The 15,761-nt window shown below is 41.5% G+C and overlaps 1 protein-coding gene across 3 annotated transcripts in view; it reads left to right on the forward strand.

Annotated features, from left to right (window-relative positions):
• Window positions 1-278: 278 nt before the first annotated feature.
• The window catches only part of RB1CC1 (RB1 inducible coiled-coil 1), a 45,819-nt gene continuing 30,336 nt past the window's right edge, over window positions 279-15,761 (forward strand). For 2 of the 3 annotated variants that reach the window (XM_083450896.1, XM_083450898.1), the window contains exons 1-8: window positions 279-684; window positions 7,006-7,124; window positions 8,118-8,247; window positions 8,823-8,949; window positions 9,037-9,207; window positions 11,326-11,528; window positions 12,463-12,898; window positions 14,152-14,322. In XM_083450896.1, the coding sequence (XP_083307022.1) occupies window positions 8,177-8,247; window positions 8,823-8,949; window positions 9,037-9,207; window positions 11,326-11,528; window positions 12,463-12,898; window positions 14,152-14,322 (1,179 nt within the window). In that variant the 5' untranslated portion in view covers window positions 279-684; window positions 7,006-7,124; window positions 8,118-8,176. Of the gene's footprint in view, window positions 685-902; window positions 1,741-7,005; window positions 7,125-8,117; window positions 8,248-8,822; window positions 8,950-9,036; window positions 9,208-11,325; window positions 11,529-12,462; window positions 12,899-14,151; window positions 14,323-15,761 lie in introns of those variants that run through there. The other variant, XM_083450897.1, reaches the window with a different exon arrangement.

Consider the following 15,761-nt stretch of genomic DNA (forward strand, 5'->3'; position numbering starts at 1 on the left):
GGATAAATACAACCTCAGGTGGACAACAACACATGACGTTTAGGTCGAGTCACCGCCCAGCTACGCTTCTGCTCCTGGTAAAGTCCCCATTTCCTTTCCTTTCCTTCTTTTTTTTGGGGGGGGGGGTTAGGGAGGTGAGGAGGGACAATTTCCCTCTTCAAAAACCGACCCCTCCAGCATTTGGAAGGGGAAACTATATAGACCTCCCTTTCTTAGCCGCGGAGGAAGTTTCCGTGCCGCTCTATCCCCCGAGTCACCGCCTCTCTCTATAGTTCCTCCTCCCCCCCCCCCGCTCCAGGTCCTCCGGCTTGTGCCTTACCCAGCGTGCACCGCGGCGGAAGAGAGTGACGACAATAACAAACAGCGGCGGCGAGGGCTGCGCGTAAAGCGAGCGGGGGGCCCTGCGAAGGAGCGCCCGGAATCCCCGGCTGTGTGGCTTCCCTTCCCCGCGCGCCACCTCCGCGTCTCTCTCCCTCCCTGTTCCTGTCAGGGAGCCCCGCCGCCGCCGCCTCCCCTCCCGCTCTTGTGCTCCGGGCGGCGGCACCTGAGCTTGCCCTGTGGAGCCGCAGCGAAGGGGAGGAGGAGGAGGAGCTTCCGCGGCCGCCGGTCACCGGCGCGGGATGGTGCGCGGGGCCGCCCAGCTGTTGCTGCCGCTGGCGCCGCTGCTGCTTGGCTCTCCTTCGGGTACGTCGGGAAAAGGGCGCGGTGGAGGAGCGAGGCGGCCGCGGCAGTTGCTGCTGTCGCCGGGGCGACCAAGGCCCGCCTTCCTCCTCCCTTCGGTTGGGGAGGGGCGAGGACCCTCTTTTCGCGACGGGGGGGGCGCGCACCCGCTTGCGAGGGCGGAGCCGCTGCCACCCCCTCAGTCGGGGTGGGGTGGGGGGTTATCTCCGTCCATGGGCCAAAGAACCTCGAGGTTTGGGGGCTGAGAGCTGGGGCTCTCCTCGTCTCCCTCTCCGCCTCCGGCCCGCGTAGTTCGGAAGGGGGACCGGCTCGTCCTGAAGTTAACTCCGAGGGGGGATGACTCAGCCCATCTGCGCTTCTCGCAGCCCCGCCCACAGCACCTTGTTGCGAAAAAGGAGGCAGCGTGCTCCGAGTGGGTGGCTGGGGTGGTTTTGTTTTCTTCTTTCCTCACCCAGGACAGCAGGCTTATTACCTAAAGCCTTCATTCGCACGGATGCTAGCGCAGGATTTCTAGCCTTTTTTATCTTGCTCCATCTCCTCCACACCCAACTTTCCCTCCCCCCCTTCCTTTTGCGCTGAAGGCCCTGTGTGAATGCAAAGTCACATTGGGTCGGAATGGTCTTCTAAGTTAGGTGGGCTTGGCCCAAATTGACTGTTTGTGTGGGTGGGTGTCACTGACTGGGTGATATTCACACAAACCAGGCAATTGCCTTTTTGTAGGCTTCGCTTATGTTGTAGGTTTGAGCATGTTGACAAAATACACATAAGCATGCTGTTACAAGATGAAATTGTTTGGGACAATTAAATGGCTGTTTGGTAGATAAACATAATAGAACATTGTATTTCATTGACACCATAATGTATTTCACTGACACCATAATGTATTTCATTGACACTGGGTCAGGTGAAAGTAGATTGGTTTAAGTGATATGTAGGTTATGCTGAACATGTTATGAAAAGTTGGTGTGTAGTGAATCACTGTAATCCTTTTTTTACAATGAATACTACAAAAAGTATTTTTTCTACTGTGAAGTGAAAGCTATTGGAACATCGGTCAGTGTGAGTAGCATTGCAACTGCTTATATTTTTAACTTCGGACACTGGCTTTGCAAAATTTGCTGCTATTTCTTTGTGTCCTTAAGTTTTGAAGCTTTGAGGTGCATTGTAGGTCTTTGCCAAATGTAGAATGTGAAGAATAATAGCCTTCCCAATCAGTGTTAACAGCAAGCAGAGCAACCCAACACCCCCCTCCTCTTTATGCTGGGTGGGGGTTGCATTAGGTGGAGGTGTTCCTCTGCCCACCTCTTAGACCTTCTGCTGAGCGGGTGGCAAGCTGTCTGCTGTTGCTCAGTGGTGTCAGGCCCAGTTGTTGTGTCCCCACTTTCCACTGTGTCCACTGAGAGTGGCAGGGCTTCCATTGTGGCAGTGGCGCCACTGCTTTGCAAAACCCCATTGGCAGGAGATGGGAGTTTGGATTGTATTCTTTAAATTTAGTTTTATGAACCTGTGAAGACTAGTGTGGTGTTCACATGAGTTCCAGTGATTGGTGTTTCTTTTTGTATAACTGTGTTTAGTTGACAAAATAATTAAGTCATTGGCAGTGTAGACTTATTTTTTTTTATTTAGAGAGTAATCATCTTTCCTCCTGTATATAGTATTAATTTAAGTATTATTTATTTAAGTTTAAACCTACAGTAGGACTGGGCAGTACCTGGTTTTGAGCACCATGATACATCCAGCAGTTAAACATAGCAATATATTGATATATCATGATGTCTGAAATAAGGATGGAACTATGTAAAGGCAAATAGTCCTACAATGTATTTGGGAAATCGAGAATTTAATGTGAACTGTCATAAGGAAAGTTCCCTGTCACAGTATTATCTTAATGTAACATAGAACAGTACATAGCAGTTACATAACCAACTACTGCTGTAGTACTAGCAGTTAGTGAATCTTAGGTGTATTAATAGGGCAAGGGCTGCATTCAAGTGTTTCTTGGATTTATTTATTTTTTAGGGGGAGGAACTTGCTTGTACCTGTGTGCTTATAGTTTATTGATCAGACATTTTAGTCTAGCGCTGAAGTAGAAAGTATTTAATATGTTGGTATTAAAGTATTCCCATGATACAGGAACACACCAGACAATGATATAGTCTGCATGAAATTATGGTTTCACAGCTGTGCCATGCTATAGACTACATTGGCCTCATAGTTTACATTAACTGTACTGATAGAGGGGTATAAGTATCATAGTTGTGAAGTATTTCACCTTAATTTGTGATGTACTTGTTTTTGAACAGCTCCAGTATATCATTATGAGAAGCTAATGCTCCATGTAAGGTGTTTTGTCCTATGTTTGATTCTCATTAGGTTTGATTCTCATTAGGAGTCTTCATGGACACCCTATGTGGGTCTCCTTTATGGGGGTCTTATTGAGCAACCCTGTAGATACTTTCCTGAGAGTAAATCCCAGCACAACACTGACTTCTAAGTAGATGTATAGGATTGCTCTACTGGTTTAATTTCAGTATGGATGGAGAGATGTTTTCATCCAACTTGTATCTGTCTTGATCCATAACTGCTTTGGTGATTTTTAAAATAATGGTTATTATCAATGAAATTTCATGATGCTTACATTTTAAAGTTAAAATACGTTTACTGGTTGCAGTAGGAGAATTTGGGATTACATGTAAATGAACTGTTAAAGTTGGCATGGGGGAGGGAAGAAATTGTATCTATAAATCTTAAGAATCCATGCAAATGTGAATTGTTACTTGACAGAATACCTTATTTGTATAGTGTGAGTTTGCCAACTTTTTTTGACCACCAGGTGCGTTTGAATTTTAAGAGTTCTGGGGACACTAGTCACCAAATAGCTGCTAGTAATACAAAATGGCTGCATGGCATAACACTAAATTAGAGAAACAGTGACCCCCAACAACCTTATGTTTACCATGGGAAGTCAGCTATGTCCTGCTGGTCCTGATTGTTGAGATTGTACAATATCAATTTTACACACACACGGATAGTATTGTTTTCTAATAGAAATGGGAGCATTCCTCAGTACCAAGAAAAATATACAAGGTGGCCACACCATACTGGACATTTTGCCTCATAACTTTCTTTCTAGGAGGGCTAGATACTTACTATACTTACTTTCTTTAGTGAATTAGCATTCGAAACTCTCTTCACAACAGTTTTGCATATAGGCTGTTGTGTGCAAAATGCAGGCAAAGATCACAGATGATAATGTTGTGACTTGCTTAAGGTCAGTGAATAAATTCATAGCCTAGTCACAATTTTAAATTTAGTTTCCCAGCTCCAGTCTTATGCATTCACCCACGTCCACCCTGTCTAACAACACTATTTTTATGGAATCTATGCAGTTTTTTGTGTTCCACACAGCAAAGCAATATTTATAGCACATTTCATATTTTACTGTTGGGGGTAATGAAATTCCTGGCCTCCAGCTCTTAAAAATACATTGGCACCTAGGATTTTTCCAGTTTTCTTTGAGTTTTTCTTGCTTCTGTTAAGACACGCCCTTGGTAAAAATGGTACAGACACTGTCCTGGACCACACAAAGCGAAATGATAGCTTACTTACTGAAACTGCCCAAATGTGGGCTCCGAGAGAGGAGTATGCAGCTGCTTTTCTTCTCCTGATCCTTTTTGCTGCTGTCCTGTGTTGAGCTAAGCCACGGTTTGTTATCAAACCAGGATTTGTGAGTTACACTCTCCTTGCTAACCACAAGCTGTAACCAATATTTTGTTTTTTGTTTTTATTTCACTTACGAATCACTCCCATAAGGAATCCTTGGAGGACCTTATTGCTTATTTTCCTTCCTTGTAAAAAAATGTCTCTTCCAGCCATTTTGTCCTTTTACCTGTTTTCAACCTGTAAGAGTACTCCTTGATCTTGCTTCTTGGCTGCTAAGTTTGCTCAGAAGCACTTGAATAGTGTATAAAAAGCTCTGTGGACGTTCCAGGTACATAAAATTTAGCTGATCACCCCAATCTACATACTTGGGACACTCTGAAATAAAAGTGGCAAGTTTGAAGCTCTTTGAAGAAGCCATGCTGACTTGTCTCCAACAAGGCTTATGCTATTAGGTGTTTTAATGTCCTAGCTTTAATCATGCTTTCTTCTAATTACTTAGAACATCACTTAGGCCTACCGGTCTGTAATTTGCTAGATTCCCTTTAAATACTGGCATTAATTACACTGATAGCCTTCTAACCCTCTGATTCTGGTTTTAATAAGTTGCATTCTTTGTGAAATTTTGGCACTTTTCACATCTTGGCTCTGGCATAGACAAACTTGGCCCTCCAGATGTTTTGGGACTACAACTCCCATCATCCCTGACCTCTGGTCCTGTTAGCTAAGGATGATGGGAATTGTAGTCCAAAAACATCTGGAGGGCCAAGTTTGCCTATGCCTGTCTTGGATGAATGCTATCTTGCTCCAGTGATCTGTTAAACTTCTAATATGACATTTAGCTTTATAATGAGATTGCTTAGCACCTTTATTTGGCATGGCTCTTTCTTCCTCGAAAGGAGTGGTTTGACTGTGGAACTCTCATCTGCATTTTTTACAGTGAAAACTAGTGGAAACAACACACTTTGTTTCGCTGCAGTCTCCAATCTTCTTACAGTAGTTCTTTCACCCATTTGCTATCCATGGTTCTTACTGCCTCTTTACTGGTTCCCTGCACTTAATATCTTAACTTAAGTGCTTGTGGGTTTTTTTAAAAAATACCCTTGTTCATCTTTTTTGCTTGCTTCAACTTGTATTTGCCACAGTAAGCAGTCTGGTTAATTTACCTCTTTTGAACAGTGCTTCCATTTTTCTAAAAAAGACTCTTTGCAGTTTACGGTGTTCTTGACATTTAACCACATAGTCTCTTGGATTTGTTACTTTCCTGTCCTTTCTAGTTTATGTACTTTTTTATTGGATTTTTATTAAAGTGGTTTGAATAACCTCCAAGCTTTCTGGGACGATCTGGGCCTTCGTTATATCTCCAAAGCAAGTTACTTTAAACAAATCATTTCCCATTAGGAGGGCTGCCTCTTCTGAAATGAAGTATAACTGTGCTGGACTTGCTAGGCAGTTTTCTGTTCATGTGCATGTTGAATATGATAGAGTTGTGATTGCTCTTCAGAAGAGGTTTGGCAACACATCCTTGATCTGATTCAGGGCACTGCTCAGGATTCAGGCCGCATCTACACTATACATTTAAAACATACTACTTTAAACAGTCCCAAAGAATCCTGGGAAGAGTAGTTTGTTAAGGGTGCTGAGAGTTGCTAGGAGACCCTATTCGTTTTCCAAAGCTACACTTTCAGTGGTTTAACACTGGATGCTTCTTCCCAGGGTACTCTGGGAACCGATGGAAATGAGTTGGGTGGAATGAGATTGAAGGAGAGAGAAACTTGTTTGATTGGATGCAACTCAAAGTCTCCAAGCAACGTTCATAATAAACCTGTGATCTGATTATGTTTAGATGTGTCCTGATTTTTTTGTTCATCTCAGTATCATCATCAGAACTTTGATATGGACCAGGTTAGGGCAAGAATATATAGTATTTGTACTGCATTTCAAACGAAGCCTCTCAAAGTATATTGCACTTGTTTTTCTTCCCACAGTGGTTCTGGATAGGATGACAACTAAGGTCTATGCTTTGTTCAGTTGTAAATAACAAAGCTTGGTCACTGGTGGCAATTTAGTCTTTCCTCTGGGCAACTAGACAGGGAAGCGTCTGTAAATTGCAGAAGAGTTGCTTTTTCTCCTTCTCCTTCTTAGAGTCATAGAACTGTAGAGTTGGACCCCAAGGGCCATCTAGCCCAACCCCTGCATTGCAGAAATCTTTTGTCCAATGTGGAGCTTAAACCCATAGAGCTGAGATTAAGAGTTGCATGCTCTACTGACTGAGCTATCCCACCATACACCAAATTACTATCATAGATATGTGTGAGCTGGTGGTATTCACGAGTCTGAGTTTTCTGTTTCAGCTTAGATGAAATTGTTGTGTTCATGCTGTACAGAAATATTTAAATGAGGTTTTTCAGTATTAATCAGTCTCAATTTCTTTTCTCTACAATCACTTAGTTTTCCCCACCTAATGTTTATTGTAAACCTTCTATGGCAATTTTGTTTTTTGTTCTGTTTAGTACAAAGTATACAATTGGCATGAAAAAAGTGCTTTAATAGTAGTTTTTGAAGTGCAGCATTGTCATGAACATTTGAATAGTCATTGTTAACTTGCTTCCTTTTGCACAAATATTTACTCTTCATTCTCTCTTACCCCCCATTACTTTTTAGGTCTTTGATTCTCTGTGTTTAATAGAAACTTCATTCTCTTGCCAAAGTCAAATGAGGAAAATAGGTGGTTTTGCAACCCAGCTGTTAAAGACTGTGGAACCTCCATGCAGTGCCTGAAGGTAACTGTTTCATCCCGGAGAGCAAATATTTCAAGTTTAAGCTCATAACAAATTATTTGCTTTATTTTTGTTTTTTTGAGAATTTGGTTCTAAGTGACTGGTGTCATCGTAAACAAATTTAAGTTGCTGGGTTTTGCTCTTTTAATTAATATATTATAACGATTCCTCCTGACCATCCAGGCATTGAAGTAATTCTAGCAGTTATGTAAACAATTCCTCTAAAGTCTTAAAAATATAGTCTATCTGGGTACAGAACCTTTGTTGCCAGTGATGGTTGGGGCTAGAGGCGAAAGTGAGTGAAGCAATAAATGTACAGATTACCTTTATACAGCAGGCTAATAAAGCAGCCTGTTTCCTAGTTCCTTTGCAAAAATTCATGAAAAAGTATGTGTGAAAAATTTGGAATTCTCAGGATGTTACGGAATGTCAGTCTCCTAGGGTACCACACACATGGGGTTGTATCCAGTGTTAGTCCTCCTCTAGAGAAGACTCATTGAAATGGGTGGATGAGACCAGCTTGGATATGTTAATTTCAGTGGGTCTACCCTGAAATAATGTCACCTGCATGTCCCAGGAGGACTTACAATTATTGGGATCTGAGTTAGTTCTTGTGTTTAGGATTTTTTTGGGGGGAGGGCATGCATGCAAGAGATGGTTGCAAGAGGCAGAATAGACTACTAATACAGTGATACCCTGTATCATGTTACCATAATACCTTGGTTACTAATAGCCATGGGGTGGTCACTGACACAGTTGGTTCTGACCTCCCCCAAAATGTCGCAAAGCAAATCAGCCCCTGCTAAAGGCTACCACACATACATATGCTGTCATGGAATGATTCTCTTATGTCCTTGAACTGCTGCAGCATCAGTTCATAGCTATATGTTAGGATTTCCTACTATGAATGTGCCTCAAGTGTTGACACTGAAAACCTTTAAATTGAAAATAATTTTTATGTGTTATTAGTAAGCTGATAGTTGGGTTTCTTTTCAGCTTTTAAATAATAATCACAGAGTTGAAGCTATAAACTTCTGGATCCTAAAGAAGTCACCATGAAGTTATATGTATTTCTGGTCAACACTGGAACCACCCTTACCTTTGACACAGAACTTGCCGTACAGAAGTAAGTAAATCCTTCTGGTCTTCTGTGAGGAATCTGTTGCTGGACTGTTCTTAGCAAAGCCACCTCTTGATTCACAGTATATGTTTTGTTTGGGAGTGAGAGTTAAAGCAAAACTACTATTAGAATGAACCTGTAGTGTTACAGCTTTTCTGAGACATTTAGACAATTTAAGAAATACTTTCTGATTTATGTGGTTTTTGTGCCATTACATGAACCTTGCTGGAGCTCACCCCCTTCGTCCTTGTTTGAGATCCTTCCTCCTTTGCCATTCACTCTAAATTAAGAGAGCTTGTGCTGGATATATGTCATGGTCACTGCAGCAGGGCCAACTTACGTTGCCTGTTCTGTCCTTAAACAGTTGGGATGGTTTCTCATATAAAATGCCATTAGTGATGGATTGACAAGGGGCAGTTACTCCTAGCCTCTATCATTGTCTTAGTGTAGGAAGTAACAGTTTAATAACTGAACTTTGGCATTATCTATATTAAGTCTTTAACATTTAGAGTACTCTGTAAATGTATACTTCTTAAGGATCTGTGGAAGATACTGAAACTTTTTTTTGTCATTTTAATCAGTGTGGCAGACCTTAAACAAGCTATCCAAACTAAATACAAGATCGCTATTCAACATCAAGTATTGGTTGTCAATGGAGGAGAGTGTATGGCAGCTGACAGGAAAGTCTGTAGTTATAGTGCTGGAACGGTAAATATTCATTTCTCTTTCCATTATTTCATTTTTTTAAAAAAAGTCTGGAAGGAGAAGAAAGTAATACTTCTTATCTTAACACAGGATACAAACCCAATTTTTCTCTTCAACAAAGAAATGATCTTGTGTGAACGTCCTCCAGCTATTCCAAAAACAACATTTTCAGCAGAAAATGAGATGGAATTAAAAGTGGAAGAATCTCTTATGATGCCTGCAGTTTTTCACACGGTAGCTTCACGGACACAGCTTGCTGTGGTAAGCAATTTCAGACCCTTTAACAATTGGGCTGTGTTAAAGCATTGAGCACTCAGTAAACTCTCTCAAATTGAAGCTAGCTGGACATGTTGCTGCTTTCATGGTACGAAGTTTTACTTTTGGTACTCTTCTGTTTCATTTTGTGGGGATGGAATAGTATCTTTTGGATTTTGACATGCTGGATTAATCCAGGAGTCTGTAAACAAGTTTTGAAATGTCCTCTGTTTGTAGGAGGTTAGAAGTAATGATGAAGAGGGCTGGTATGGTATGGCAGGGTGAACTGGTGTGGAACAAGGAAGGGATTGTGGCATGAAAAGTGTGATTCCATAGACTGTTTTAGAAATTTTAATCTTGGCAAATGCCCAGAAAACATTGCATTTGCACCTACCTTTAGTTAGTACCATTTTCTCTTGAGTATTTTTCAAAATTACATTTTCTTTGAATGGAAGACCACCAACATGTTTGCAATAAAAGTGGTATTTCTGATGCAAATACACTTTATGCTATTTATGGAAGTGCAAATAGATATGTGTGTTGCATGAAAACTGCATGGGTTTTCATAACTTTCTGTAAAATGCTTTGAGACTTTTTTTAAAGTTGGCATATAAATCTTATGGAATAAATATGATTACAATTAGGTATTTTAGATGGTTTGTTAAGAACAGATTTCATTTTGCCTTGATTGGGTGGATAAATCCTTTGATACTGTGGGATCCAGTACATTCCAAAAGTGCATCAAAAAGTGGTCAGCCAGATGTTTCAAAGAAGCTTAACAAGTAGCATGTGATGGACAAGGGTGATTTGATAGCTCAGTTTCTGCAGAAGATTCCAGGTTAAATGTGTGGCATCTTCTGTTAAAAGATCAGCTAGCAGGAGGTTGGGAAACTCTTTCTGAAATCCTGGGCAGCCTCTCCCAGTCAAAGTAACTACTGGGTTAGATGGACAAATATTCTGGTGGAGCTTCCTATGCTCCTTCATAGCCATATCATGTTTCTCCCTAACAGCTAGTAATCAAAGGTATGCTACCTCTGAACAAAGCAATTTGTCCTGCCTGCATTTATTTAACCCTAGCATTCATGATATTCTGTGACAATGAATTTCATAAACTTCATTTACTATAGGAAAATGTACTTCTTCTTGCTAGTTTGTCCTGAGCCTGCTGCTGGTCACCTTTATTCAGTGACCCTGAGCTCTTTGAAAAGAGAATAATTTATCATATTTAATGAAGTTAGTTGGTTTTATTTCCAAAAAATTTATGCCACCGACATTAGGAAAAATATATAGCAATCAACAGCATGAAGTGAATAAAATTTCATTTGTAAAACATATACAAAATATATTACAGGCCAGTATATCTGACTAATACATCAACTTATGAATACATCAACATCGGTGGATCACCCCTCGGACAGAAGTGAATAGATTTTGACAGGTGCCTAAATACCAATGTAATAGGTGCCTATCTGATGTTCGCTGGAAGTGCATTCCAAGGGACAGGTGCTTACCCAGAACTAACATCATAGCAGGAGTCAAACTTCATTTATTGACCCTCATCCAGCTCACTTCAGCACCACCACACCTGATTCACATGCTATGGAAAAGTAGTACTGGGTGTTGTTGATGTACTGATGAGGACCAATCAGAGAGGATCTTGGAGTTTTACACAGTCTGGAAGTAGGTAGGAAGTGCTTATTGGCACCTAGCCAGGACTTGGGAATATCTAAAAAAGCTGGAGGAGATTTTTCTCCTGCTCTTGCATATTAACAAAACATACAGTGCCTATGTGTTGGCTGGCTTTGGAAACTGCACAGCATATCACCTTGTTAGTTAAAAAAGGCAGACAGGTGATCTGCAGGGGGTGAGGCATTTGAGCCTGTGTTGTTCTGAGCCTTCCAGGACAACTACCCTCACTCAGATTCCTTTTGCAGGGCCTTCTACTGCACATCTTATCTTTGCACAAGTGAATCTTTTTCCTCCTAAGGAATATCTAATAAATGCTTTTAGTGTTTCATATATCTTAACTTGAAAATGTCAGATTTTTTTGCATCATGTTTTGCAACAAGTTGATATGTATGTCTAGAGCGCTAACACGTTAATGTTTATGTTGTTTTTGCACAGGAAATGTATGAGATTGCCAAGAAACTTTGTTCCTTCTGTGAAGGCCTAGTCCATGACGAACATCTTCAGCACCAAGGCTGGGCTGCCATAATGGCAAATTTGGAAGATTGCACATATTCTTACCAAAAGCTGCTTTTCAAGTTTGAAAATGCATATTCAAGTTACCTGCAGTCCATAGAAGATATTAAGCTGAAACTTACACAGTAGGTTTGCCATTAGACTCCTCAATAAAAAGCTACATCTGCATAGCCGCTTTACTGAAAACTAAGGTTTTATGGGGTTTTTTTTTACATTTACAGTAAATTAAATTTAATCCAGTTCCAGTGTCTTTGCACTAATTGAAATAATAAACAGTGCTAATGGTATTATTTATAGAGGTTTAATTTTGGAGTTAAGGCTATAAACCCAAACTTAAATCTCACCGAATTCTTACTTTTGAGTAGATATGTACTGGGATTGCACTGTAAAAAAAAAGTAAGTTTTCCTAAACTTTTTTTCTTCAACACTCCAATGCAAGACTGTGACTGGCTCAAGGACACCCAGGGAGCTTCACAGTTAAGGAGGAGTCCAACACTCGAACCATCACACTACACTGGCTCATCTGAAATCGTTTGCTAAATAGTGTTGCACAGGCATACGTAAAAGTTTTAGCTCTAGTAAAAAATAATCCTATTCAGGAATTCAGGAATTGAATCCATGGAGTACCCACAGGGTTGTATGTGCCTTCCCTGCTGCCCTTTCTGAAAGGGGCTTGTAAGCACATTCAGCTGATCCCAGTTACAGAGGGTTCTCAGTCACATGTGAGACTGTACCCACATTCAGCTGGAGGCAGTTACAGTTCCCCGTCAGACGTTCCTTCATAATGTTGGATGGTTGAGTGGAGAGAGCAGGGTCACTGCAAACCCCTCCATGGATACAATTAATGAACATCCGAATAAGGCTCAAGTCACAGTCCAATTCAGAATAGGTTTGAATATTTAAATTTATAAGGAAGCATTTCTTAATTGGAAAAAATTGAAGACTTGAGTATTAAATTGTATTGAGGACACCTTTGAGAGCATATTTTTAAATTATGTTTGCCACTATACCTCAGTTTCTTTGTACTTAATAGATTTGTGTGTGTGTTCTTTTCTCAAGCTTAGGGGCTGCTGTTTCGATAATGGCCAAGATCCCACTCTTGGAAAGCTTAACCAGACACAGTTACCGGGAATGTTTAGAACGACTAGATTCTTCTGCTGAACGTGGTGGGACAGAAAGTGAAGACACTGAGAATGAGAAGTCAGCTGAAGTGGCACTTTCTCCTGAAATGCTTAAAATGAACAAACAATCGCTGTTAGCATCATTTTGCAAATCGGTAGAGCACGCAATCCCAGATGGCACACCCTCCGAAAAAGTGGATGAAAACAGCCAAGCCAGTCAAAACCCTTCTGTTCAGGACAGTGATGCTTCAGTGGAACTTAAGGAGACTGATCTGCCTTCTTTCAACGTCTCACTTTTAGACTGGATAAATGTTCAAGATAGACCTAATGATGTTGAGTCCTTGGTCAGAAAATGTTTTGATTCCATGAGCAGAGTAAGTTAATGCCTCAAATAATGCCATTGGGTTCTCTTCTAATATTTTGCGTTCTGGCTTTCCAGCTTGCTACAAGTTTAAGCATTCTTCATAGGAATACGGTGAGATGTTCTTACCAGGAGTTCTGAATCAGATTTTAATAATAGTTGTACAATCCTCTTTCTTACTCCTACATTGCATGATGATCTTGCTGTGGTTTGTGGTTGTGGTTTGAGCGAGGTACCCACTGTTCATGAACGATATTGTTTTCACATGGTCACTCCCTGTGGGAATTGTGATGAACAAATATCCTTTTCCTTTCTTGTATCAGCAGCCAGTCATCTTCTGAGAGGCTAGGTGTGGCCACTTGCTGCTATTGTCATTGTTAGAAAATGGAAATGAGCCTTGGGTCCACTTCAGAATTGACTAAGTTGCCACAATATGCCCATGATGTTAACTCTGAAATATATTTTAAGACTCTTTTATGGGAAAATAGGCTCTCCCATTGTTAGTATATTTTTTTTTAAAGTAGCATGGGGTCAGAATAGAAACTTGTGGGATACCTTAGGCATTAAGCAAGTGTCCCCAGGACTACCTTCTGAAACCTTCCATCTGGGAAGGACTGGAGCCGCTGCAAAATGGTCCTACTCCATCTAGCAGTCCATAAGCACTTTGTAGGTGATGGTATCTGAAACTTCTAAGAGGTCTTCTAGAACCAACAGGGATGGTACTCTCTCTATTTAGTTCCCAGCGAAGATCATCCACCAAGGTGACCAGAGTAGTCTTCTTCCTGAAACCAGATTGAAATGGAATTGTTTCAGAGGGAGCCCACTTCAACTTGGACAAGTCCCAAATCTCTCATAATCTGCCCAGTTCAGTTCCGATTCATCTGAACCAATCACATACCTGATGGATACATGGTACATGGGCTTGAAAGCTTTAGAGACCTGATTTAAGAAAAAAGACCAAAAGAAGTATATTTTGGAGACTTTTTTTGTTCAAATGAAACAAGCTGCAATCCTCTGCACACTTTTTTAGGAGTAAGCTCCACTGAGCATAGTGAGACTTGCTTCCAAGTAAACATGCATTTGGATTGTGTTGTTAATCAGAAGGTTTAAGGAACTAATTAGAGACAACATTTTCATCTGCAGTTTAAAATCTTTCAAGCTTTTAATTTCTAAAGTTACATATGTGAAATTATCTTTCCATGATCCATTGATAGTAATTTTTCACTAAAAGTGGTTATTCATGCCAACTGCCTTTTTGTTTTTCAGCTCGATCCAAGGATTATTCAGCCCTTTTTGGCAGACTGTCGACAAACAATTGCCAAATTAGATAATCAGAACATGAAAGCCATTAAGGGACTTGAGGACAGACTTTATGCATTGGACCAGATGATAGCTAGCTGTAGCAGACTGGTAAATGAACAAAAAGAACTTGCTCAGGTAATGACTCTTTCAGTTTTTATGTGAGTGGCAGGTGGATGATACTGTTTCCCAAGGCTACTGTATTTCCCCCCCCCCCCCAATAATGTCACTATTTTTAAAGTATCACAATTTTATAATTTAGTATTAAGCCCTAGATTAGTGCAACCCAGGCTAGGAAATGTGCTGTATTTTATCAGAACATGCATTTGGAAGCTAGCCTTCTGATGGAAGACACAGCTGTCTTTTGAAAGGTGATGAAGAGGGTGGAGCAAAGCTGGCTGTGCCTTTAGGCAAACTGAGGTGGCTGCCTCAGGGGGCAGAAGCCCCCAAGACAGAGCCCCATCGCTGCCCTGCCACATCTGTGCTGATGCAGTGGTACCTCTGGATACACACATCTCGGGTTGCATATCCTTCAGGATGTGAACATGACAAACCCGGAAGTATTTTTCCGGGTCTTGCTGCACGTGCATGCACAGAAGCGGTCCCTCCAATTGTGGAAACCTTGGGATCCGACCAGAGCTCTGGAACGGATCCTGTCCGCAACCAGAGGTACCACTGTATTGGCTAAAATAACATGAGATCTTGAGAGTGTGCAAGATCTCACGTGATTCAGTGAGATCTCCACCAAAATATGTGTCAGTGTCAGGACTGGCAGAGAAGCGACGGTGAGAGAAGCTAGGCAGGTAAGGGTGGTACTTCTTGTTTCACCTCAAGCAGCAAAACGGGTCTCGACAGCTCGGGTGGAGGCAGAGCAACTCCAGGCACTCATGAATGAGACAGATTTTGTACGCCAGTTCCAGTCTTTATTCGGGCCTGCTTGGAGACCAAACCAGCTCCAGTCACATGAGAGAGAAACCAGGTGGGGATGGGTTACACTTGATTTTGTTAGATCTCTTGGTGGCCTTTGATACCACTGGATCACCATTGTGGGTTTAGGAGTAGGGAGTGCTGTTTGCAGAAGGTAGCATTGGGTGATGCTTTTCAGTCCCCTGGGAGTTCCATGGTGCTATTCAGTATAAGGGGCCAGTGGGATCAAATGCTATTAGGAAGTATTGAAGCACAGCTCTATTTCTCTGTAACATCTGAATCAAGAGGTGCTGTGGAAGTCCTGAAACAGTTCATGGATTGAGGGACAGCAAACTGAAATGAAACACCAGCAAAGATAGAGGCCCTGTGTGTGAGTGGATACTGGATCTGAAAACTGGTCCTCTTCTGGATGGGGTTGCACTTCCTCTGAATGAACAGGTGCATAACGTGGGGGGTTGATCCGTGATCCAGCGTTGGCAGTGGAAGCACAAGCATCTAGAAATGCCTTTTACCAGTTTCAGCTAATAACGCCAGCTGCAGCCATTTCTGGACAAGGGTAGTTTGGTGACAGTGGTACACACAATGGTACTATTAGATTTATAGTGCACTTTAAATGGGGCTGTCCTTAAATTTCATCTAGAGTTGCTGCT

This window comes from Podarcis tiliguerta (genome assembly GCF_965153285.1).
Source record: "Podarcis tiliguerta genome assembly, chromosome: 7".
NCBI lineage: Eukaryota > Metazoa > Chordata > Lepidosauria > Squamata > Lacertidae > Podarcis > Podarcis tiliguerta.